Source organism: Cottoperca gobio, chromosome 22, assembly GCF_900634415.1.
Source record: "Cottoperca gobio chromosome 22, fCotGob3.1, whole genome shotgun sequence".
NCBI classification, from domain to species: Eukaryota; Metazoa; Chordata; class Actinopteri; order Perciformes; family Bovichtidae; genus Cottoperca; species Cottoperca gobio.
In genome coordinates this window covers 19,209,522-19,234,200 of record NC_041376.1, presented here as the reverse complement: position 1 = coordinate 19,234,200, position 24,679 = coordinate 19,209,522, and the positions used below count along the sequence as shown (strand labels likewise).

General features: G+C 40.3%; 2 protein-coding genes across 5 annotated transcripts in view; both read left to right on the top strand.

Moving 5' to 3' along the window:
• Nucleotides 1-17,660, top strand: part of LOC115027346 (apoptosis-stimulating of p53 protein 1-like) — a 51,179-nt gene extending 33,519 nt beyond the window's left edge. For 2 of the 4 annotated variants that reach the window (XM_029460620.1, XM_029460623.1), the window contains 14 exons: nucleotides 23-218; nucleotides 596-724; nucleotides 5,379-5,446; nucleotides 5,588-5,792; nucleotides 6,089-6,310; nucleotides 6,447-6,656; nucleotides 7,121-7,271; nucleotides 9,487-9,524; nucleotides 9,658-10,025; nucleotides 10,285-10,422; nucleotides 13,732-13,865; nucleotides 14,305-14,471; nucleotides 14,608-14,807; nucleotides 15,795-17,660. In XM_029460620.1, the coding sequence (XP_029316480.1) occupies nucleotides 23-218; nucleotides 596-724; nucleotides 5,379-5,446; nucleotides 5,588-5,792; nucleotides 6,089-6,310; nucleotides 6,447-6,656; nucleotides 7,121-7,271; nucleotides 9,487-9,524; nucleotides 9,658-10,025; nucleotides 10,285-10,422; nucleotides 13,732-13,865; nucleotides 14,305-14,471; nucleotides 14,608-14,807; nucleotides 15,795-15,836 (2,268 nt within the window). In that variant the 3' untranslated portion in view covers nucleotides 15,837-17,660. The remainder of the gene's footprint in view (nucleotides 1-22; nucleotides 219-595; nucleotides 725-5,378; nucleotides 5,447-5,587; nucleotides 5,793-6,088; nucleotides 6,311-6,446; nucleotides 6,657-7,120; nucleotides 7,272-9,486; nucleotides 9,525-9,657; nucleotides 10,026-10,284; nucleotides 10,423-13,731; nucleotides 13,866-14,304; nucleotides 14,472-14,607; nucleotides 14,808-15,794) is intronic. The other 2 variants (XM_029460621.1, XM_029460622.1) reach the window with 2 other exon arrangements.
• An 861-nt stretch (nucleotides 17,661-18,521) lies between these two features.
• sdsl (serine dehydratase-like) lies at nucleotides 18,522-23,106 on the top strand. Its single transcript, XM_029460674.1, has 9 exons — nucleotides 18,522-18,652; nucleotides 19,660-19,823; nucleotides 20,004-20,040; nucleotides 20,120-20,259; nucleotides 20,430-20,518; nucleotides 20,609-20,842; nucleotides 20,929-21,059; nucleotides 21,895-21,981; nucleotides 22,581-23,106. The coding sequence occupies exons 2-9, from the start codon at nucleotides 19,677-19,679 to the stop codon at nucleotides 22,682-22,684; spliced, it is 969 nt and encodes a 322-aa protein (XP_029316534.1). The 5' UTR covers nucleotides 18,522-18,652; nucleotides 19,660-19,676; the 3' UTR covers nucleotides 22,685-23,106.
• Nucleotides 23,107-24,679: the final 1,573 nt, after the last annotated feature.

Here is a 24,679-nt window from a genome sequence, read left to right as displayed (position 1 = left end):
GTCTCTCTCTGCACCTCTCCAGTTGAGTCGTATGAATGGAGGAGGCCTGTCCTCGCCTCAGACCTCTTCCCACCCAGGCGCTGGAGTGTCAGGGCGAGTAGCGGCTGTCTGCCCCTACATCCAGGTTCCAGCGGAAGGAAGACAGGAGGCGGGGTACCCCCTGCCAGCTGACCCACCGGCCAAACCCAACCCGCTCAGCCACATCCGCTCCCTCTCAGGTTGGTAGAATTACATTTTGTGTTTTTGTTTGATATTTTAAGGCACTGTACAAGACTTGGATCAGCTACTTTGTCGTGTTTGACTTCAGAGTGTCCTATATTTCTGTCTTGGCTCTAACTTGCTATCTATTTCCTTTTCCTGTCTGTTGGCTCCTTTTTTCCCTCTTCCCTTATCTGTTGTTGTTGTTATCTTAAATGTGATGTTTTGATGTTGTTGGGTTTTTTGTTTTGTCACTTGTTGTTGTGGTGCTTGCTTGTCGTCACTGTTCCTGTTCCTGTTGTGTGATGTCATCGTGATGATGTTCATGTTGTTTCGGTGGTTGTTACTGTCGTGGTTGGTTTTGTTACTGTCTTTCGTGGTGGGTGTGGCCATGCAGAGGAGGACAGAAGTGGCATCAGGAAGCCTCCCAGCCAATGGAAAGTGTCAGATTTAGACATCGTTCTGTCAGAGCCCACTGAGACGTGGGAGGGACCTGGGTCCCCTCAGGGGGGCCACAGTAACAACAGTGAGTCCCTACAAGGCGTTAGAGAAAATGACTCACCACTAGCTCCATTAGTGATAGATTAGCACCACCTGCTTCCTCACAACTTCATCTAAACCCTAAGGTGTAGTGGGTCTGTTGATAGTGTTTCCTGCATGATTCCAACGCAAGTATGTTTTTTTGAGCCTTAATCCAAAGGCGGACATGTTCTTAGTTCGAGTCCTGGGCTGAAAAAATCGAAGGGTGAATTTAAACCAAGAATGCTGTGGAGTGTATTTGTCTAACTATACAGAACAGATGGTTAGGAGAACATAATTGAATGAGCTACAGAAAATGACCTCAAAATGTAAGGGTCATGTGTATGGGACACAGACATGACATCGGATAGCCAGTAGCTGCTCGTAGTTAGGAAGCACAGCATAAGAAAATAAACTGAGGAAACCACAGTCTGGACTGAGGTGAATTTGAACTGTATCATCTTATTTCCAGTCCTTGTGCTAAGCTAAGCTAGCCGTCATGTAGCGGAATGTTCATATTACTGAACAGACATTGTAGGAATTGGTATCAATCTTCTCTCTCAACTACTTTTGGAAAGAAAGTGAACTGTGAAGTGTATTTCCAAAATTGGGAACTATTCCTTTTAATGTAGTACATTATTGAGTCGAGTTAATAATCACTCTAGTTTAATTTATTAATGTCAACATCCATCCACATAGCTAGTCAGCTTTGTCAACATAACATCACCTTGCATCATTAATCACTGACTGCAGTATGCAAACACTTGCGTATAGTAATATATCAGTACACCCAGGCTGGAAGTAGCAAAACATTTCTACTCACTTAGCTTAACTACTGAAGTGCCATGAACCAGTACTGATACAAATTCCATTGTGCTCTTGAATGCCAAAGCAAATGCCACAGATCTATTTATTGCCCCAGCTTATGTAACATGGAAAACACATAGTTGTAAATCATGTCAACAGACTTAACAGATGACAAAAAACATGAATGAAAGGAAGTCTGAGGTACGCTTGTAGCTACAGTATATACAGGGCAGTGTGTGTGTGTGTGTGTGTGTGTGTGTGTGTGTGTGTGTGTGTGTGTGTGTGCGTGTGTGTGTGTGCGTGTGTCTGCGTGTGTGTGTGTGTGTGTGTATGCGTGTGTGTGTGTGTCTGCGTGTGTGCGTGTGCGTGTGAGTGTCTGTGCGTGTGTGTGTGTCTGCGTGTGTGTGTGTGTGTGTCTGCGTGTGTGTCTGTGTGTGTCTGCGCGTGTGTCTCTGTGTGTGTGTCTGTGTGTGTGTCTGCGTGTGTGTCTCTGTGTGTGTGTGTGTGTGTGTGTGTGTGTGTGTGTGTGTCTCTGTGCGTGTGTGTCTCTGTGCATGTGTGTGTGTGTTTGTGTGTGTGTGTGTGTGTGTGTGTGTGTGTGTGTGAGTGTGTGTGTGTGTGTGTGTGTGTGTGTGTGTGTGTGTGTGAGTAAGATAAGAAGAGATTTTAAGTGGGGCAGCTGTTGTTGCTGTCATCAGAGAGAGATTAAGGCTCTCTAACAAATGTTATCCCTGAATATCTGTTATACTGTATGAATGCTAATACAGTATAAGCTTAGCAGTCTACAGTGTTCTTAGAGGAAACAAAACAGCAAGACATTTTATGCATTTCCATTAGCATTATAATAGAAGTGAATCATTTATTTATTCATTTTAAAGGATTGAGAGACATGGTTTCATATTCCACTGACCTAAGCTGCATGCTGTGGTGGAGCCAGGAGCCAGGTTTTCTGAAACTAAAGCTCTCTTTTTGAATGTCCTATGAGGACACTTAGGGCCTTTTCACACCTGAATGTTACATTGTATACATTTTATCCAGTTGGTTTTGGTTCACATTGCAATTGTGCGAGCGCACTAAAGAACTCTACATGACATAGCTGCGTCCCGTCTTTATCACCTAGGTGAGCTGTGTCTCCCTATACTTGACATTGATTGGTTTGTAGACGGGCATGTGTCTGACGTCGGCGGGCAGGTAGCCTTCTATTACAGTTTATATGAATGGAGAAAAAGGAATGAACAGATACATTTTATTAAAGCTCTAATAATATAATTATAGCATAACTATCTGCAGCTCCTTTGTTATCTGCTGCCGGAGGTGATTTTCAGGTAGCGCTGCTCTCCTGTCCTTTTGTGTCCTCTCTCTCAAGAAAATAATTGAAAAGTGTAAAACTCTTTGGTCCAAAACATCCCAAAAAATGTTTTCACACTAGAAACAAACTGAACTGTTTGACTGTTTGGACCGTGATCTGGGGGATGTTGGATCATACCTGTAAATTTGGTTCAAATTACACTGAAAAGTTTGAACGTCTGGACCAAACCAGTGGGTGTGAAAGGGCCCTGAGTTAATGACTAATAGCGAATTCTTTAAAAATCCTGATGCTTTTGTTTGAGAGAAAAATATTTTCAATCAGCTTGATTGATTACAGTACGCAATATTAAACATGGTATTGGTTAATCTTTAAATATTAATTGATTTTGTAGGAATTTTGAGAAATATACTTAATCGCCTTCTTGCCGAAAGTTGGATGACAAGATCGAATCTACTCTTATGTGTGTATGCTAAATGCTGTACGCTACAGCAAGCAGCCAATAAGCTTAGCTTAACTTGTATACCTGTGTGTAAAAAACAACAATTTGCCATTTCACAGGGACTATGTGATGAATTATTTATTGACAGTGTTGAGCTAATTCCTGGAATCTTGTCTTGTTAATTAGTAATCTTTAGGTGGTGCTGATAGGAGTTATTTTCTTACCTTTGGACAGAGCCAGGCTAGCTCCTTCCCTCATTCTAGTCCTTATGATAAGCTAAGCTAACCAGCTCCTGGAGTATCAGAATCAGAATCAGTACAGATACTTTTAACTCTGTTGATGAGCTGAACCCGAGCCACCCTTTGTCTTTTGCATCAAGGCGTATTGTGATGGTGCCAGTGCTGTACGGGCTACTGTCTTTCCTCTACAACACTGAGTAACTGCCTCTAATCTGGGCCCTCAGGCAGATGACCAAGTCTCCGCCTCTCACAGACTGTTTGTGTCTTGTCGTGACCATTTTCTTCCTGAGGTCAGCAGGTTACAGCAACAGTCAACATGTTGCACAGCACAGTTTACTGAGTCCAGAACTCCCAGGTTCAATAGTTAATCAGTATTAATCTGGTATGTGACGGGGCTGTACCACAGAGAGCTAGGCCAAGTGGTTAGGTAACATCTTAAAATGATACTGTACTTTGACAGTGGAATTTTAATGTCCCACAATAGACTTTTTCAATTACGTCGTAAGGTCTGTCCGCATGCAGCATGCTGACGTTAGCGTTTAGCTCAAAGCACCGCTTTGCCAAAGTACAGTCTCACAGAGCTGCTAGCGTTGCTGTTGACTCTTTGTCTTGCTAAAACATCTTTTTAGCATGCTCACCCACAGACATACTAGATATTAAGCATTTAAAGTGCCAAAATCTTCAGATTAATAAAGGTAGCACTAGTATGTTAATATTATTATTTTTTATTGAAACTAAACAGCTGCAAGCTAAGATTTACAAGGCTGCTTCCTTTCAGCTAGGCTTTAGTTTATATGGAAGTCATCTGAGGTTAAACTGCCTTGAAACTGTAAAGCATTAACTACGGTAGGTCTCCAAATTAACTGAACTCCAGGATTGTCACTAGTAAATAGGTAAGATTTAGTGAAGGTTTAGCTTTTCTTAGTTATGTAACAGCACCTCTGTGGAGACAGAGGCTGGGTTAAACTGCTACCTTTCATAGCTTGCAGGCTTCGTTTGCTAAGAGCTAAGGATTTTGTCACAGTCAGCAGTCAGGCAGCAGCTTTTTGTGATTTGGGGTTTGAGATTGCACTCACTGAGTTTTCCTCCATTTGAACCAACAACTCTTCTGGTAAAAATAGCAGAGCAGAACCCCCTCGTAAATGTTATGACTGCAATTGCCTGTTACCATGAATGTTTGTTTAATTATCAGATACATACGTTACCATGACAACAACTACCGTACACTACCCATACATTTGCAACCAAGCTCATGATCAGAGATACTTTAGTCCCATTGCCACTTACAGGATGTAAATCATATGTTTGCAGTGGAGAATACACTGTAATCATCAATTTAAACATGCAGAGTAGTTGTTAAGCAATTTAGCAATTGTCATGTTGCATTACAGTATTTGCTATGTTGAGACAAAACAATTAAAAGCTATAGTATAGTTAAAAATAACTTGATGACTTGGAGTTTGTTACAAATATATCATAGTTGTTATGTGGTACTAAATGATGGTGCTTGTTGTTCTTGGACTAAACTATATGTATTTATAACAATATGTTTTTATTTTAGTCATTTGTTTTGCCTTATATATTTGTATTGTGTCAATGGAGGGACACACTGTAAATGGCAGCTAGTGTTTAAGCTACAATTTAGCGTCCATTTAGCTTCCAACTTCTTCTCTGTGTAACATATGAGCTTATTACCTTCATATCAACATTTCTCCTATTTATATATCTCACCTTTCACCTACTTTAACCTTTTTTAACATTCATGGCACTTTTTCCTTTATGTTTGTGTCTGTCTATCCTCTTCCTCTACTTAATTGCCTCCTTAACCTTTGTCCCTTTTCTCAACACTTGCTCTCTCTCTGTTTAGCTAATGAAGCGTCATGGCCGAGCATCAGTAAGAGTGTGTCAGATTGGAGGACCAACAGTCCAGAACAGGTAATGTACTGTTCTACACAAGATATGGGGAGATAATAGTAAAAGTTATCATAAAAGTAGTCAATCTCATTCTCAGGCTTTAGAAAAATATTTTTCAAACTCTCTCGCTCTCTCTTCATATCAATGTCCCCCTCTTACCAGCTTTCCTCTGGTTATGGCACCTACCCCAGTGCCACCCACCAGGCAGCCGGGCATCACTGTAGCACAAGCTCCTTGCCCCGTTCTGCCCCCGGTACACTGGGCTGGCCCCGATCCAGTGCAAATGCCCCCTCGTCCGCCTCTTCATCATCTTCCTCTTCACAACAAATACAGCATCGAATCTCCGTCCCTCCAAATTCAAGCCAAGGTAAATAAGAGTAACTTAAAGGGTAACTTAGGTATTTTTCAACCGTAGTGCCTGGTGCTACCGTAAGGGCTCGAGACATTTGTGGTGTCGTGACATCCCTCGCGTCCACTGACAGTGCTTGTTTTTGAAGCTGACAGGCTCATATTAATAACATATGTGTTTCTTTACCTTTCATTTGGATTACATGGGGGATTTTTTGGGAAACTGAAGGATGAACTCTGCAAATAATATATTTCTGTCATGGAGATGTATGTGTAGCATTTGGAAATTAAATGTTTTCCTGTCTCTACTGTCAGGCTCCACCTCCCAACCATCTCCCTTGTCCCCACAAACAGAGCGAACAGATCCCCCTCCAGCAGTGGCTGTACGTCCCTACGTCCCGGACCACCCCTCCAGGCCCCAGTCCCCCAGGAAGGGCCCCGCCACCATGAACAGCAGCTCCATCTACAGCATGTACCTCCAGCAGCCTCAGGCCAAAAACTATGGATCTCTCACTAATAGGACTACTGTCAAAGCAGGTCATTTAACAATAGATTACAATACATTTTACAGATTGAGCCACATATAACAATAGTGTATGTTTACTGTTGATACAATGTCCACAATGGAAAATCCATCTAAGCACTATCTGTCCCATTTCCTCTCTCTCTATAGTCTATGGTAAACCCATCCTCCCCACCTCCTCCACCTCTCCGTCCCCTGTCCCTTTTCTCCAGGGAGGAGGCGTAAGAGCAGGAGGAGAGGATGTTACAGACAAAGAAGGAGGGAAAGGAGGAGGAGAGAGTAGTGATGGGCAAATCCTCCCACCACCCACTGTGGACAACATCCCTCGTCCTCTCAGTCCCACTAAACTCACCCCAGTTGGTAGGTACCAGATAATAAATATGCTGTAGCCGATCATTGTGCTGCCATACTTTTGGTTCCATGTGATATCGTAGATTTTGCATTTTGAATTGAGCATAAATCTGTGACAAATGTCTATTAAGTTTTGATACTCTCTGCGTTTGCATTATTTTTTAATTGAATCTTTTTTAAATCAAGATATAATTTGAATGACATTTGCAAAACAAAAGACAAAGCCTAATAAAGCAACGCAAGGAAGACAAAAAACAGTGAATACAGTTATCCAAATATTGTTAGGGAACAAGAAAACAAGGAGATGTTAGTTTAGGTGTTTGTACTAAATTTGAGAAATAAATCTTCTGTGCCAACTAAGTGATGGTTTGGGACATGGGGATCAGATTGATAGCAACATTTCAATAAACAAATACCAGAAGAAGAAATGTGTAGTTGTAAACATTACAGAATGCCACCTCTGCCCTCCACAGCCCACTCCCAGCTACGTTACCAGAGTGATGCTGACCTGGAGGTTCTCCGCCGACGCCTCAGCAATGCTCCACGGCCCCTAAAGAAACGGAGCTCAATTACAGAACCTGAGGGCCCACAGGGGCCCAACATCCAAAAACTACTATACCAGAGGTCTGTGCTATTACAAAGGTGCTGGATTAAAATGATACAATTACGGATAATGTCCCGAATATACTGAGAAAATACATGTTTTTGTCAAGGAACTACATCAGGGGTGGCCAACCAGTCAGAGGTTAAGAGCCAAAAATGTTACTATGTTACTGCAAAGAGCCACATCATACACACAGTCACAGTCACAGTCAAATCTGGCTTGTATTCCGTTGTGGTCATTCGAAGCAATTCTTTCACGTGTCAGAACAGATCGATACTTTGATTGCACGTGCTTCATGGTAGAAAACACCGACTCACAGACGTGTGTTGACCCAAACATTGATAGTAGCTTGAGTGCAGCCCGTTCGACATTGGGATATTTTTTCCATTGGCAGTTTTCCAGAACTCAAGTGTCCCTTCCCTCAGAGCAGGTTTCAGTCGGTCTTCCTCAGAAAGTTCAATCATCTCCAACTGGGCCACCGCCTCGTCCGTGACTAGCGCATACCTGTATACCCTCCCGTTTTCCCCGGGATTATCCCGTATTTTTAACCTTTCAGAATAAAAAATATAGGCCTAATTAAAAAAAGTGTAAAGTGTAAAAGTGTCCTCCGGTAGAGCAGATGGCAGTATTATGTTTAACTTTAGCTGAAAAACGTTATCTGCCAGTAAACACAGAGACGAAGAAGAAAACAGGAACAATAACACAGAGGAAGACGAAAAGAGATGGATGAGAGTCACAGTGAACGGGAGATAGATGGAGACGCAGTTGTACCTGCCAAACAAGTTAAAACTTTATGCAAGTAACTAGACAAATGGGAGGAGACCTTCCCTTATTTATTAAAAGCAGAGTCGGTAGCTCAACCGGTAGCACAAGCGTCCCATATACAAAGGCTTAGTATATTGCCTTCCCACAGCGGCCACTGGTTCAAGTCCGACCTGTGGCATTTGCTGTATATCGTTCCCTCTCTCTCCCCCTTTCACAACCTGCATGGTTCTATCATAAAGGCATGAAAGCCCAAAAATATAACTTAAAAAAAAAAAAAGTAGAGTCGGCTAAACTCATGCTTTTTGTAAAGTCTGCCATTCAGATGTTAGCATCGCACACGGCGGAATAAGCGATGTTTGCCAGCATGAAAAATCGTCCAAGCACGAGGCACAAAAACATCCACTGTCAATGACTTCATGTGTGACAAGAACTGTGTCGGAGGCAGACCAAGTGACCAGAGCTAAGGGAAAGATGTCGATGCTTTGCGCTAAAAACAATGTAGCCTTCAGCTTCTGCGATGATTTCAGTCGCAGTGTAGCGACATGTTTCCCGACTCTGCCATCGCAAGGAAGTCCTCGTCGGGGGAAACAAAAGCCACACAACTCATCAATCATCAAATAAATTGATGATAACTCATCAAATAAAATACATAAATCTTATAAACATGTCTGTACAAGTAATACATACTTTAAATAAACATGTATTTCCTGAATATATACCCGTCCCTTATGTGTTTACATTTACATTGGTGGCTGAGAGCTGTTCAAATATGGGCGGAGTAGATCATGGAACCGGGTCACAAAGTTTTCGTGCAGGGTTTCAACCAATGTTGCATTTCGGCTTGTCCGCTTGCTTTTAGCATAGAGGGAAAATGTGCTAATTCTCCCTTTTGAAGAAGTGTCTTAAACAGTTTCAGTTCGTTAACACACGCAAATACACTTTGCACTAGGTCAGGCAGCATTTGTATATGAATATGAACTCTCCCACTCTAATAAAACGTCCTTTGTTGGTCTTCATATTTTCGCTTAGCTGTGCATTTTTTCCCTGCCATTTTAGGATCGAACTCAGATGGTCAGATAGTGTTTACTCAGCGATAGGTTTTTCCCCCCTCGAAGGTGATTGGTTCACTACATCGCAGACATTTTTGTGATTGGCTCTTGGGCCACATCAAAATTAGACGCACTGTCATGCTCTCATACTGACAGCACACATACACACACTCACAAATAAAATTCGATATGAACTGAAGAGCCGCATGAAACTGGGCAAAGAGCCGCATGCGGCTCGAGAGCCGCGGGTTGGCCAACCCTGAACTACATTGATTCACTTTGCAAGGTTTGTTACAATGGTTGTAATTTGTAGTAGTGCTATACTGTACTGTACCCCACCATTAAAACATTCAATTTTTATGAAAGTGATATGAAACAGAAACTTAATGTTGCAATAGCTGATTTCTGTTGTGGATTGCAGGTTCAACACGTTGGCGGGAGGCATGGAAGGAGGCTCAGGTAAGACACTGATATGATGATGTGGCCTTGCCTCAGGACAGTTTAGTTGGATTCAGTTGGTCTATGTAGCATTTTTCATTGATCTTAATGTTTTTGACGATGCTTACATCAGCCGTTTCACTCTAAATTCCAGGTAATACTTTCTACCAGCCTGACTGCCTTTTGGGTGAAGTGGACAACATCCATTCAGCTAATGGGAACGTAGAACCTGGTGACAAGCAAGTCAGTACGGCTATCGTGGAGGGAGAAGTTCAAAACCTGAATTCGGGGTCCCATCGCTTGTCCCCTCCTTCTGTTGCCATTGAAACACCCAAAGAGACGACAGCAAAAGCAGAAACTACCAATAATGTGCCTCCACCGACCCAAAGCAGCCCAGCCCCTTCAGCTGATAGGCCAGAGGACCAGAACAATAACAACAAGAGAGGCTCTAGTCCTGCACACAGTTCTGTAGGCCACGCCTCCCCTTCAACATCACCTCCTGCACCGCCTTCACTGCCTAAGGTACGCATAGATTGTAGGTACACACATTAAAGCTACGGTTTCTGTATGCTAAAATGGAGACTAATAATACTTGTGCCCTACACATTTGAACACTGCAAGTATTCTGTTATTCTGTGCTTTGTATTATGTTACCAATAACCTAAACACAAATAACTGTTCTCTGTAAAAGCTAATGTGTCAAATTAGGCAGTATCTACTTACTTAGCAATTCGTATTCTGCACTGTCAACTATTTTTCTTGTTCTCCCTGTGTGCTGCAGGTGAAGAGAACCAACCTGAAGAAGCCGTCATCAGAGCGAACAGGTCATGGTCTGAGAGTGAAGTTTAACCCTCTAGCTCTGCTGCTGGACGCATCCTTAGAGGGAGAGTTTGACCTGGTGCAGAGGATTATATATGAGGTAACACAATGTTGTTACAGTATTTGTATTATATTACAGTCTCATATTTCAAATTTGGAATGCTTATTAACTGTCTGCGAAGTTCAAAGTCTAATTGAGGCAAGTGTATTTGTACTGCTCAATATTACGGTGAGTCAAAGGGCTTTACAAGCGTACATTAGTAGTGCTTCCAAACTCAACTTGTACTTTGGAAGAAAAGAAGGAAAACTACTTTCCAAAAATCCTATGGAGACACTTCTAGAGATCCACTCTCAGACATCTGGGACACATTGTTTCTATCAAGATCTTTAAAGCTAGGGTGGGTAATGTATTTAGGAATATGTTTTTGTTTTATTTGTTGAAATACTCTTTACATTCCGACAGCAATCAATAAATCAAAAGTTGCAGGACTGTAATAAGTCTGTCCAATAATTTCAATCACTCCAAATGAAATGATTGGACAGCTGACCTGCCTTTCTACCTTCCTGCCTGCATCTTTTGAAGCTAGTGCTGCTAGCCATTTTCATTGGAAAAGAGTTGGCAACATTGGGCTGGGTTTTTCGGTTGGATAATTTTTTTAATCTTCTTCAATGTTATTTACCTAAGTTTTAACACAAATGTAATGAATCTAAAAAGATAAGTCAAGTATCAGGTTTTCACACATTCAGGTCCAAGGGGCAAGGAGGTGTAGGGAATAGAGCAAAGAGTCATACAATGGGGCAGCTCGGAGGATGCGTAGCATGGAAGGCAGGGAAGACAGCTTAACAGGTGGGGGAAGGAGCAGTTTGAAGATGGTTGGTGGGTCAGCTCTTTCAAACAACCAGGAGGACAACTTGGACTCCTGGAACCGCTGAGGGGATCGTTAGGTTTGATGGCAACGTAGAACAGATTGTCGTCTGCGTAGAAGTGGGATTTATGCCATCGCTGCAAACTAGGTCACAGAACAGTAGCACATACATGGTGAAAGGTATTGGAATGAATACCAAGCCTTGAGGGACACCATACCCTACTGTGTGGAGAGACTAATTGTTATCATCAAGCAAGACAAATTGTGACCTGTCTCTTACAAAACAACATCGGGAGTGCTATTTTCTTTACAGTTTTTAAGATGATCCAGTTAAATATTATGGTTAATAGTATTATATGATGGTATTAGGTCAAAGAAAATTTTAATTTAGGTTGACTCAACTACTGCCCTAACTACTACTTTGATTTGGCCATTTTCAGCACTGTGGTGTGGTCTAAACCCTGACCCAAAGTATCAATAAGAGAATGCAGCACTAAGTCAGCTATGGAGATTGGTCTGAAGCAGGGGTCACCAACCTTTTTGATACCGAGAGCTACTTCAAGGGTGCTGAATAATACGAAGGGCTACTTGTTTGATACAAACTTCCTGAATAACATAGTTGCACGGTTCACCTTTAATGATAATATTATCATTATTAATAATAATCAGAATAAATATAATAAAGGAAACAGATATATTTAAACATGCAACATTATTTATTTATGTTCTCAATCAGTTCAACATTTGAAAGTCAGAGTTATCACATCTCTGATATTTTTGTAAATATCTTTGACAGTTTTGAATGAGCACATTTGAAGCATTTTGTTCAAAATTACACCAGTTATATTTTAGCACAAAGTATCACTTCTGTAAAACAATCTTCAGATCATATCCTGTTTGTACAAACACTAACTTTGTAACATCAGAGAGTGGAGATCACATCGGAACCTTTCTTCTCGTCTTAGAACACTGTTTTCAATAACATCATTGCACCTTTCAAGACCTCTCCGTCCGAAAAGGCTTTCTTGTACATTATTCAAAATGTGCAGCTCTAAATAAAGCTCCCGGTGCTTTCTGTGACTTGTTCACCGGCCTGGTGAAAAGAGATGCTGCTGCCCAAAGCTGCCTTTAACTCTCGGCTTAGTTGGTTAGTTAGCATTGCAGCTTTGTGACACGTACCGAAGTGTCTCCACAATGTGCCGCTTTGCCGTCGCCCCGCAAATGAGACATACACACTTTTCTTTCACTGTTGTAAAAAATAATTCTTCCTCTCAATCATTGTGAAAATAGTTTGTTTTCTTTCGCTTTTCTGCCATGTTTAGCTTAAAAAACGCACCTCGCGCCCCATCGTAGCTGCTCCCGCTAGCTTGTCTCAGCGAAAAGGGAAATGGAGCTTGCTCAGGGTTAGAGTTCATATATACATAAAACTTTTTTTTTTTCAATATTGTCATTTTAAAATAAAGAATAATTCAAGTGTTATTGATTTTTTTTTTAAACAGCAAAACAATTAAATACAGATTTTAGACGGAGCTTCATGGTGACTAGTGCTATTTTTAGAACATGCTCTGAGGGCGACTCACTGGTCCCTGCCGGCGACCAAGTGCCCGCGGGCACCGCGTTGGCTACCCCTGGTCTGAAGCCACAGAAGATTTCTAGAATAAGTGAGTGTAATATCACAAGATAATCTTCAAAGTGTGGGCTGTCTGTCAAATAAAGTGGACACATCCAATTTGGTTACATTTGTTTGGCTTATTCGAATCTATTGTTCTGCACTTAAAGGATTTCACCTATTTGAAGCTATTGTACTTGCAAGATTCTTCAGAGAACAGCGTCAGTTAAATGAACTGTAATGGAATGCTTCTAAAATGTGCTTTTGATACATTTCTGCGTTTAATGAAAAAAACCCATTTCCTTATGCAATAGAAGATATTTGTACAAGCCAACTGTGCACCCACACAACAGATTGCCTTAAGAGATAACTAGAATATTTTTCAATACCTTTATGACAGCACTTATTAATTATAATATCTTTGATCCTCAGTAGCTCTGTCAGGGGAGATGTGGTCTCAGTTGTCAGGTGGGGAAAGTTATTGTTGAAGACTCACTCACACTTTGTATCACAGAGGTTTTTTTCCCAGAGCTCCCGAGAACAAAGCCTCACATCTTTAAAGGCAAACCCCATCTATCCCTGACATCTTTCACTTGGAGACTGGACAAAAGTGCTTACTGACTCGTCAAACTCTAGCTGATACTCTGAAGGAAACATGCAGATGCTTCACATCCAACAAGCTCAGTTTGACGTGGTCATACCTCGAGGCAGTAACACCCAACAGCTCAACAACTTCCAAGCTGTTCAAAAAACGTTGCATTATCCCCAGTTTTGCAGTGAATTCAGCCATTTGACAGGAGTTTTAAGTGAAAGGTTTCTCATGGCTGATACCAATACGGATATGTTTGTGATTCTTCCATTGTTGCTGTGGATAGCCAATCAATCTATCAGTCTCATATCTCTATGTATATTTTCTCATTATCTTTGTTTTAAGGTGGAAAATCCCAGTATGCCTAACGACGAAGGCATAACTCCTCTTCATAATGCTGTCTGCGCCGGCCATCACCATATTGTGAAGTTCTTGCTGGACTTTGGAGTCAATGTAAACGCGGCTGACAGTGACGGATGGTCAGTACCTTCAGCCAGTCATTCAATCATGTAATAGTCCAGACTATTAATAGAACAGTGGCTGCTGAAGAGCCTAGAGGGTGTTTGGGTAATGAACACGCTCTGTGGCAGTGATACTGGAGCTCAGCTCAGAGGCAACAATGACACAGATAATTGCATTTCTAAATTCATTTTTGACTCCGTTGCCTTAGCAGTATTGAAGGAAGAGATTTCAAAGTCTAATGAGGATCCGCAATCAGAAGCTACTTGATTTAATTACCGATGCATGTGACTGAATTCATGTTTAGTTAATGTCAGCCTGTTTCATGATGACACTAATTGTGTTTTCAATATTTGATTGAAGTTTATTACTGGAACATCTTTTCTCTTTCTTGAATGAAGCTAGCAGGGACATTTTGGAGTCTGTTTTAAAAGCATATTTGAATGTTGTGCCTCCCAGGACTCCTCTGCACTGTGCAGCTTCATGTAACAGCGTCCACCTCTGTAAGATGCTGGTGGAGTCGGGGGCTGCCATTTTCGCCACAACAATTAGCGACGTGGAAACAGCGGCAGACAAATGTGAAGAAATGGAGGAGGGCTATACACAGTGTTCTCAGTTCCTCTATGGTAGGTACAGACAGACACATAGTGAGCCATCAAAAGTAAACTCAATAAAGTCTACTCCACAGGGGAAGAGACATTTTACTGAAAGCAACACAATCCAAGTCGTTGTTTAACACTGGATACTCCATATCTCTCCCAGGTGTCCAAGAAAAGTTGGGTGTGATGAACAAAGGCTTGGTCTACACTCTCTGGGACTACACGGGCCAACAAGCCGATGAGCTCTCCTTCAGCGAGGGTGACGCCCTCACCGTGCTGCGTCGTCGTGACGACACTGAGACAGAGTGGTGGTGGTCACGGCTTAACGACCGCGAGGGATACATACCCAGAAACCTTTTGGGGGTGAGAGAACACTATGACATTACAGCATGCATAAATGCGTGCACACATAGAGTGTTGTCTACTTTAATGACCGCCACAAAAGTTGGACAGGGGACAAGTTTTGGCAAAATCCAAAGCTTGAGAGACTTGCTGTGACTAGTTATGGTTGCAAAGCAATAACTGCACAATCATTTTTTGAGAGGAGGGGGTTAGCGAACAGTCGGCAAAGTAATCCTGTAAGTAGTTCCAATCAAAAAAAAGAACATTTCAGTATGCAATAAACATAGTGATCAGCTCTGTAATTATGTCACAATAAAGTAAGTAAAATAAGTTATTAAATCAAATAAATCTGGAAAACATATATAAAATGAGAATACATTGAAGTTGATTTCAGAAAAATATCCAAAAAAATTCTGTACACATTTATTTATAAATTTAGTTGACAGATCAAACTTGGGCCCAGGAATTAATTTCCAGATGATCATTATTTTTGAGCCATAGTTATACAACTAGTAACTAACATCATATAATCCTAAATTCAAAAAAGGAATGTTAACCAGACGACTAATGTATTTTATTGCATTGGCTTTAACACAGGGTAAGATAATTGTGCATTATTAGACAGGGCTTGTGCTTTAGTGCACAGTAGCATTCAAGCCTCAGGCAGGGCAGTGTGTACACACTCATGCCCAGAACTCAATTATTGTACCAGTAAAGCTGAACTATATATATATAAAACTGTCCATCACATTGCCTTTACAGCTGCAACTATAATGTATTACATGCAGTGTAAAAAATAACTAAATGTAAGATCTGTACATTTGCAGAAACAAGTACATGTGAAGTTTAAATGTCCACTTAAAACCAACGCTCATTTAGTGAGTAACCTGTGATTCTTTATCCCCACAGTGTCTTCAGGTCTGCCTTCATGATGTTCCGGCACCTTGAGAACAATGTTAACATGATGTAATGACCATGCCCTCTCTTTCTCTCTTGCTCCCTCTCCAGCTGTATCCAAGGATCAAACCCAGACAACGCTCACTGGCGTAAAGCCCAGATCAGGAGCCACGTGCACACGCTTGCACAGGGAGCATGCACACAGAGAAGAAGAGGAGCAGCAGCAGCATGTGGGCGGAAGCATTAGCCGAGGAAGAAAGAACAAAGGTAGTCAGAAGCAGAAACAAAGAAACAAAGATAGAGCTCATAGCTCTGATGAAGCAACTTTTTTCTGTTTGTTTGGACGTGATGCTGGAACCACAGAGCCACTTTATGGTAGATCCATAATATATTTTCACTCAGTTGCTGCAGATAAAGGAAATTGCCTGAATTTTATTTTGATCAACAGTAGCTTGGCAACTTCACACGAGTTCAGCCGCATGAGAGAAGCTGAATAGGAAAAAAAAAAAAGAAATATCCATAATTTGGATGCAGCTCTGAGTTCTTCCAGCTCAGAACATGAGCTAGGATTTAAAAGGCTGTATCTGACACTCATCCAAATAATCGATCTTTGAATGCAACTTTATTTTTGTATGGTGTTAATGAAAAACACCCAGATGGATCTTTATGAAGCCAAGCTCAACAACTGCACAGCAATGCACATAGTTTGTTGTCTGAAAACACTTTTGCACTGTGTGGTGAGAAGATTTGAATGCAGTACATTTACAGGCTGGATCAGGTAAAAGTATGTGTGAGAAGTGAAGCTGGAGACAGGAAGTGAGAGGAGAGAACAGAGAGTGTGTGAAAGGAAGTCAGGGTTTTGTCAGGTTGTAGATGGAGCAGCTATTAGCAGTGTTAGTCAGGGAAATGTTGGAAGTGCAACCACAAGACTAACAAAACAGAATCCAGCAAGCTTATGATGCATGGTGGCTGAGGTCCACATCAACCCACACAAGCAACAGATGTTGACAATATAATGTTATGGCATGGTAAAAAAAAGCACCGAAAAAACTTTAGTTTGAACTGATATCAGAAGAATATTTGAATTCTGATTCCACAAAATAATAAAAGAAGCATCTGTGAATAATTACAGACGTCTCAACCTTTTACTATTCTGTATTTATGTTGACTCAGCACTGATGCATGATTTCATATGAACATCTGTTCAACTGCAAAATGGTTGCTGCTGGTAAGAGAGGAGGAAAAGAGAAGGACATAAGGAAACCAAGAATGTGAGAAATGTGTTTGTGAAATATAAATGATTTTGTGAAACCAAAGCAGCCACAACATGGGAAGGAGGAGGTGACACTATTTTACTCATTAGAATAACGCTTCTGTCAGTTTTTATCCAATAACATACAATACCTTGTGCAGAGTAGGGCCGGGCACATATTGGTCCTCATACTGGGGCAATACTGATACCAGACTCAAACGCTAACAATATGATAAAGCTGTGTGTCCATCTACCGGAAGATCAGTGGCATATTTGTTTTAAACATGAGTTTAGAAGGTTGAAAATACAATTGTATGCATATTCCATGGGTAACTGCTGAAGTGTGAGATCAACCTTACTTTCTCACTTATTTTATTTTATTTGTTTTCATATTTACATATTTCAGTAGTTGTATAAAATGTATTATGCCCCTGATTTGTTGGTTTATTTAAACAATTGTTTTTTCTATTGCTATTATTGTTATTATTAGACACACTACTCTGGTTTCTTTGTGTCACTGCTGCCACCCAGTGTACAGAAAGGTTCTGACACAGAGCGTCATTTCCTTTAACATGCTGTGTAAAATATGAGGCAATAAGTTAAGTGATGTTTGATGCGAGAATGGCACATTGGTGTGAAGAGTGTGAACCATTACTTTGTGTATATGCAACCTGTAACTACAACATGTACAATAATAATAAAGAAATTATAATCCCTGCAGAGAATCAACGCTTTGACTGATTTACTCAAGATTGTGTGTAGGTGTGTGATAAAAACATGAAAAGAAATATCACACACACACACACACACACACACACAAACACACATCCAAGCCTTGGTAATAAACTGTGGACTTTAGAGTTCACAGGCCACTCAAGTGTCTGCACCAACAGAAGTTCTCTTCATATGTAAGTTTATTTCCATTTAAATTCCAAGAATTGTCACACTTTACCATTTGTGTTTTTGACTGAGTTTGTTTTGCAACATTCCGTATTTTCAAGAGCTAACACATGTTGACATGCTGGTACAATTTGACTTAAAATACAAGCAAGTGTCAAATTACCACATAAAAGATTATACGGAGAGAACAGACAACCAAGTTGGTGGAACAACAACATATAGGTCTGGAGGTTTAGCTGGGAATCACCCTGGCCATCACAAAGGTGTCACAGAAACATATATTTTATATATTTGTATATATAGTTTATATATTTAAGGATTTCTGCTCATTTTGTCCAACTTACTTCCCTTCTTTTTTTTTTTTTTACCTTTTATGTATTTACATTCTGTATTATCCTGCATTTATTTAAGATTGCCTCATATATGAGCAAAAAAATAAATAAAAAGTATTTAATGACCTTTACACAAAACTTAAAATCAGGAAAAAATGGGAGTTAAGCCATGTACACGATTATATTATAATTACCGGTCAAATATTATTATTTAATTTAATGAAAATTGGTGTGTACATTTGGTACAATATGATGTGAAAATATTGCAGATTATATTTATACTATTATTGGTATTAATGCTATTATTACTGAAAAACCAAGTGCCACGTTTATTTTGAAGTTCAACCGGAAGTGGTAGTGTTTTGACGGGAACTCTTCTGCTACATCCGAGCTACACCACTGAAAACATGATGCACTTTGTATCAAATCAACCACCTTATCATTTAAACATCAGAGGCTCGTGCTGGCAGATAGTTCATCCAAATGTAAGTCAACATTTAACACCTTAAAATACGCTGTTACCTAATGACGTAACGTTACAGAGTACACGTTATTAATGTACGTCATTAAATTGCTTTACCACTAACATTACGTCATGTAACTTTGTATTGATAAGGTATTGCTAAGTCATTCCTCAGGAATATTCCCAAATCTCACTTTGAAAAGTTTTCACTTGAGTTTTTCAAGCTGCACATTATGTACACAGATACAACACACTTTCTGACAAAATGCAACACAATACAGTAATTGTCCAAACAACTAAACTTTGTTAAAAACTACTTATGAATGAAAAATTAATAGAGTGTTAGTGCGCTAAACAACAGCATTTATCAGCAGGTAGCAGCACTTCCTTGCTTCTGAGAGACAATGGAAATTTGTAGACTTGCATAAAAACTAAATAAGTGGCCTTACCTGGTGAGCGAGGCATTGGACAATGCCGATGATCTGAATATGGCATTAATCGGCACAAATAATCGGTCTACCACTAATGTGTCTAGCTATTACTACTATTGGTGGTGAGCTAGCGGTATGGCTTCCAAATAGAACACCAGAAGGTTGTGAGTTCAATACCAGTCTGCCACCATTGTGCCCCTGAGCAAGGTACTTAACCCTAAGTTGCTCCAAGGGGACTGTCTCTGTAGTTAGTTAAGTCCCTCTGGATAAGAGTGTCTGCTAAATTAATAATAATAATACTATTACCGATAACTATGTTTGATATGTTTACTATGCTGCACTTGCAGGCAGCACAGGCAGTGCATAGCACACAATAGAACAGGAAACACCAGAGTGACTATAAATATAAAAAATCTGTAATAAAGTATTTTTTTTGTTGACCACCTGCTGACTCCTTCTAATACCCAAACCACCTCGCTGAAAATATCCTACTGGAGGCTGTTACTCACTTTCTATTTTGACCAAAGAATTCTTAACTCAAGGTCCTCTCATTAGCTCTTTTATTCCACTCGTTCTAACACATTGTTTGGTATTTTAGTGAAATTAGGTTGCACCATGGCAAAGCATTTCCACCTGAACACACCGCTGCTGGAGAGCCTCAGCATGACCAAATACGTGGGAACCTCCGTGTACCTGAAGATGGAGAATTCACAGCCCTCTGGCTCCTTCAAGATCCGTGGCATCGGTCACCTCTGCCAGCAGGTGGGAGCCCTCGGCCCGTGCTGTAAACAGCTTTTCCTTCACCTCCCTCATCTCAGACACTGACTTTCTGACGTGTAATTTCAATTACAGGCCAATGATGAGTGATTGTGGTGTAGATCTCAGCTAAGCATACAACAGACACTAACTTGCCCTTTTTCATTTCATCGCTCTCTTCTGAAGCTGGCTAAACAGTCCAAAGGGGTTGTCTGCTCTTCAGGTGACATTCCTACTGTGACTCAGCATGTTAATATGCACAATACAGAATCTATTTTTGACACATTACTGCTTTCTTTTAGGTGGCAATGCAGGTATGGCTGCAGCCTATGCAGCCAGAAAAATGGGTGTGCCAGCCACCATCGTAGTTCCCTCCTCGTCTCCTCAGCTGGTCGTTCAGAGACTCCAGGATCAGGGTGCCACTGTGAAGATTACAGGCAGGGTATATAGTATAATAGTATAATATCAAATATATGTAAGTGCTGTCTTTGTGGCTCAGACGTCACTTCTGATCTGATCATGATTGATCAACAGCAAATCTGAAATTGTGTTCAGTCTTTAGAATAGCACAAGAGGAGAAGAAGAGAACATTTATTCAAAGCTTCCTCTTAGGTTTGGGATGATGCCAATGCAGAGGCTCTCAGACTGGCAGAGACTGAAGGACTCACATATGTTCCTCCATTTGATCACCCCCTGCTCTGGTAAAAACACATATCACAATCACAATCTTTCCTGCAATCCAAATACAAAAATAACACAACTAACATCCAAACTACCCACCATACATCCAGGCAGGGCCACGCCTGCATGATCACAGAGGTCGCAGCCTCTCTGGGTCCCGGTGTGAAGCCCGGAGCTGTGCTGCTGTCTGTGGGCGGAGGAGGGCTCCTCTGTGGTGTCATCCAGGGCCTGAAGGATGTAGGCTGGACGGATGTACCCATCGTCGCCATGGAGACGGTGGGGGCCGACTGTTTCAACGCTGCAGTTAAGGCGGGGAGGTTGGTCACCCTGGATGACATCACCAGGTTAGAGGTTCAAGGAGTTCAAATGTTTTCTGCAGTTTAGTATTTTGAATGCAATCGGACTGACTTCATCCTCTGTGTGTCCACAGTGAGGCTAAATGCCTCGGAGCAAAGACCGTTTGCAAGAAAGCTTTTGAATACAGCCAAAGCAGCGAGCTCACAATCATTTCTGAACTTGTGACCGACCAGCAGGCTCTGTGTGCTGTCCAGACATTCCTGGGTCAGTGTGTGTGCTTGAACCTGCATTTTAATGTTCCTAAAAACTTTAGTTTAACTGGTGAACAGCCCAAATGAACAATCATCACTTTTGAGATGAAGTTGGCTTTGTGTTGGCTTTGTTTTATCTAACCCTTGTGCCTCACTTTCACAAGAATGTCTGTGTCAGAAACTGCCATAAATATTGACGTTAGAAATATTTTCTACTTTTCCCAAGTTAAATGTTTTAGCCAACTTCAGTCCTGATCATCACGACCAAATATTATAATATTATATAATATATAATATATATATCCCAGTTTGTTTACATAATGTCACTGTTGTTTTCTATGAAACCACCCCCCCACAAAGATTGAATTATCTTCTGTGTACAAAATGCTAAAGGATAGTAGCAAAAACATTGGTTTGATGCTTTTTTGCAAGAAACAAGGAAAGTAGCATGTATTTGCACCATAACATGAGAAAATGGCTCAATTCTGTTGGAAAATAGTAAAAAGTAGAATTTTAAAGTCGAGATTGAAGCCTGATATAATTAAATGCATTATTTTATGCTGTAATGGCCGTGTGATGGAAAACTGTGTCTTAATGCGCTTTAATTGTGACATTTTTGTCATTACATTACTGACATCACTGTCTGTATTTCTGCAACATGTATTATGGACTTATTATAGGAGGTTGAACTTCCAAAACAAAAAACTCACAAATTCGACAACATTTATGACATATGCAACCAAAAGGATCGAAAAATGTAAAAAAGACTAATATCCCTAGTGAGGCACGAGGGTTAAACTCTGTGTGTGTGTGTGTGTGTGTGTGTGTGTGTGTGTGTCATCTTGTAGACGAGGAGCGTGTGTTGGTGGAGATGGCGTGCGGAGCCGCACTAGCAGCAGTCTACAGCGGACTCATACGCGGATTACAGGATGAAGGTAACTGCTCAGGAGTCATCATCACTATAAACTATTCACCTCCATGCTTCTGTTGTGCACGTAATAAACCTCCTTATTGCTTCCTCTTAATTTACAACTCTTCTGTTTGTTGATACAACAGTGACACTGTCTTTGGGAGGATTTGAGATGCATCACAATGTTTTTACCAAGTAATCGGGTTGACAATTCATTGCAAACATGTCTTGTGGCAGTCTTTGTTTTTCTCGTGCTTCTTATACTTATGCATGTGCACATTATAAGACCTTTTCAGACTGCAGCCACGAATTGTCGCGATCTTGTTGTACTTGCTTCCTGTTTTATTTTGAAATGTTCACTCCCCCTTGTGTTATGTCCTTGTGTTTTTCCCCTCCTTCTGTGATTGTTGATTTGATCCTCCTGTGTCCATCCAGGAGTTTTTTGAGTAAAGCTAGATTAACAAAAAGAGAGTTTTATTTATAGTCTGCCGTTTTGCATTTGGGTCCTCACCTTTTCTCCACCGTGACAAGAATATGTATACTTACTGTATATTGTAATTGACTTCTAATGAGGGGAAACTTCTGGAGAAGATGATCAGTTTTGTTGCACTACTCTTTCTGTAGGACGGCTGCCGACTCTCCTGGGCCCCCTGCTGGTGATCGTGTGTGGTGGCAGCAGTGTCGACATGGAGCAGCTGACCCACCTTAAACACAAACTGCAGACTTAAAGTATTGTATGTGTGTTTATGTGAATGGCTAATGTTGGGCTGCAACAGCTAAAAAGATTTAATCAGTTCAGTGACTGATGTGTAGATGAATGGAAGGAAAATAAGAGAAAGTACAGAAATGTGTTCTAATATATGGTTGGTAATTAATACATTGGTGCTTCTTTCAATATGGCAGTGTCATTTTTAAGTTGCATAAAATATAAAAATGCAATTGAGTTTCTTAGAAAAACCCAATTTGTTTAGATGTAAGTAATAGAGTGAGTCAATGACTAGGTTTCCCCACATGGTGGTGTCACAGTTCACCTTTCAGAAATACTCCGATCCAGTCCTGATGCAGAAACCTTCATAGGAAAAAGCTTTTTCCTGCTGCAAACAGATATTTGTTGTGATTTATGAATAAATAAATAAATGGGACTTCAGCACTGACGGTCTGATGTATTCTGAAGTATTACACTACACCCTCATATTTGTGCTTCTCTTTTGTTTTCTTGTGCATGCAGCCTTGGGTGGTTTTCTAGTGCAGTAATATATTTTAAATGAAAACAACATTCCCTTTTAAAGCTGGATTGTTCCGTGTCATTTTCACCAACGCATTATATTTAGTAGTTCAGTCAACTTGTGTTGTGCGTAGGATGTTATTGCTATGGAAACGGCTCCTCACCGCCTGCGTCAGTGGAAAGTGTTGCATTAACAGCCGTCTGTGCCTCTCAGACAGTTCCACAAGATATGACAGAGGGTTCATAAAGAGTACATGCAGGAAATACATGGCTAACATTATAATCCTCTGCATGCTTATAACAGAACATTGTCTCATCATCAAAAGAAAATATTTATTTTTTAAATGCAGCCAAGAAGAGTCTTGAAAGAAAACGACCTCATATCCTGTATAAGTGACGACAACGACGTCTGATTCACATATTTGATACCAGATAATTAATCTAAACCTTGTCCCAGGTATTTGCACTGGTCGTTTGAATTCTTTACTCGGGGTAATTTATTAGGCTTCTTGCGGAGCCTTCAGCTGCAACTGGCGCTTGTTCAGTTGTCATGAAGATAGTTGGTAACAGGTGAACTGTAGAATATTCACTCATCTGAATGAATGAGTTATCTCGTAAAAGTAAATGTTTTATTACAGAAATACATAGTTGTCAGTAATTATTTAACTTGTTCATTCACATATTGATACAACCATTCAAGAAATTATTTTTCCACAGTGTCATCCTTACTGTTCACTTTTTTCTTTAGGTGCTATAGTTATCGCTTATTTATTCAAATATAATCTAACAAAGTTAGGTACATTTGTTATGTTTTCATGTTTTATTCTGTTCCAAACACACCTGAAATAAGAATTGCATCACTCGCAGTTTTTATTTATGGATTAGGATTTTACAGTAGAAGTAAATCTAGTAAATATTTTATGATGTAAAGCCAAAGAACGGGTTAGTTAGTTCTATTACTAAAACAAATACAATGACACTCAAAAAACACTTTTGTTTTACACACAGTCATTTTCATTTTCTGCTCCTGATTATTTGTTGTTTGCATTTTAGTTTGTTGTATTTATAAGAAAAAACAACAACAAAATAAGTAGAACTATAATTTAATCGTAAAAGGGATTTGTGTTGCTTTGACTACCAATTGGTTTGGAAGAAAGCACTTTAATATCCTCCTGGTCCTGCTTACTATCTTTACATCATAGACCTAAATGGAAATAAGTCTTAACTTAATTGTGTGAGATGTTAAATACAACTGAAGAAAATATACATGTTCTGCCTCAGCATTACTTTGTGATGGGAATTTCCAGATCTAAGAACTCCTGTGTTTTAATCATTTGCAAATCATAACCTGCTAGAGTCTTACTGAATGTCCGGAGACAATGATAAGATGTTCTGAATTACTCAGCTGTGTTGTAAAGATGCTGCTCTGTGTCAGCTTAGAGAACATGATTAATGTATTATCTCTTCCTGACCTTGCAAATCTGTGTGTGTGTGTGTG

Excerpts from the sequence above, each read along its gene's own strand:
- sdsl (XM_029460674.1), top strand. The coding sequence starts at position 19,677 with ATGGCAAAGCATTTCCACCTGAACACACCGCTGCTGGAGAGCCTCAGC. Across the intron at positions 19,824-20,003 it reads TCGGTCACCTCTGCCAGCAG|CTGGCTAAACAGTCCAAAGG; the intron begins GTGGGAGCCCTC and ends TCTCTTCTGAAG. Across the intron at positions 20,843-20,928 it reads ACCCTGGATGACATCACCAG|TGAGGCTAAATGCCTCGGAG; the intron begins GTTAGAGGTTCA and ends GTGTGTCCACAG.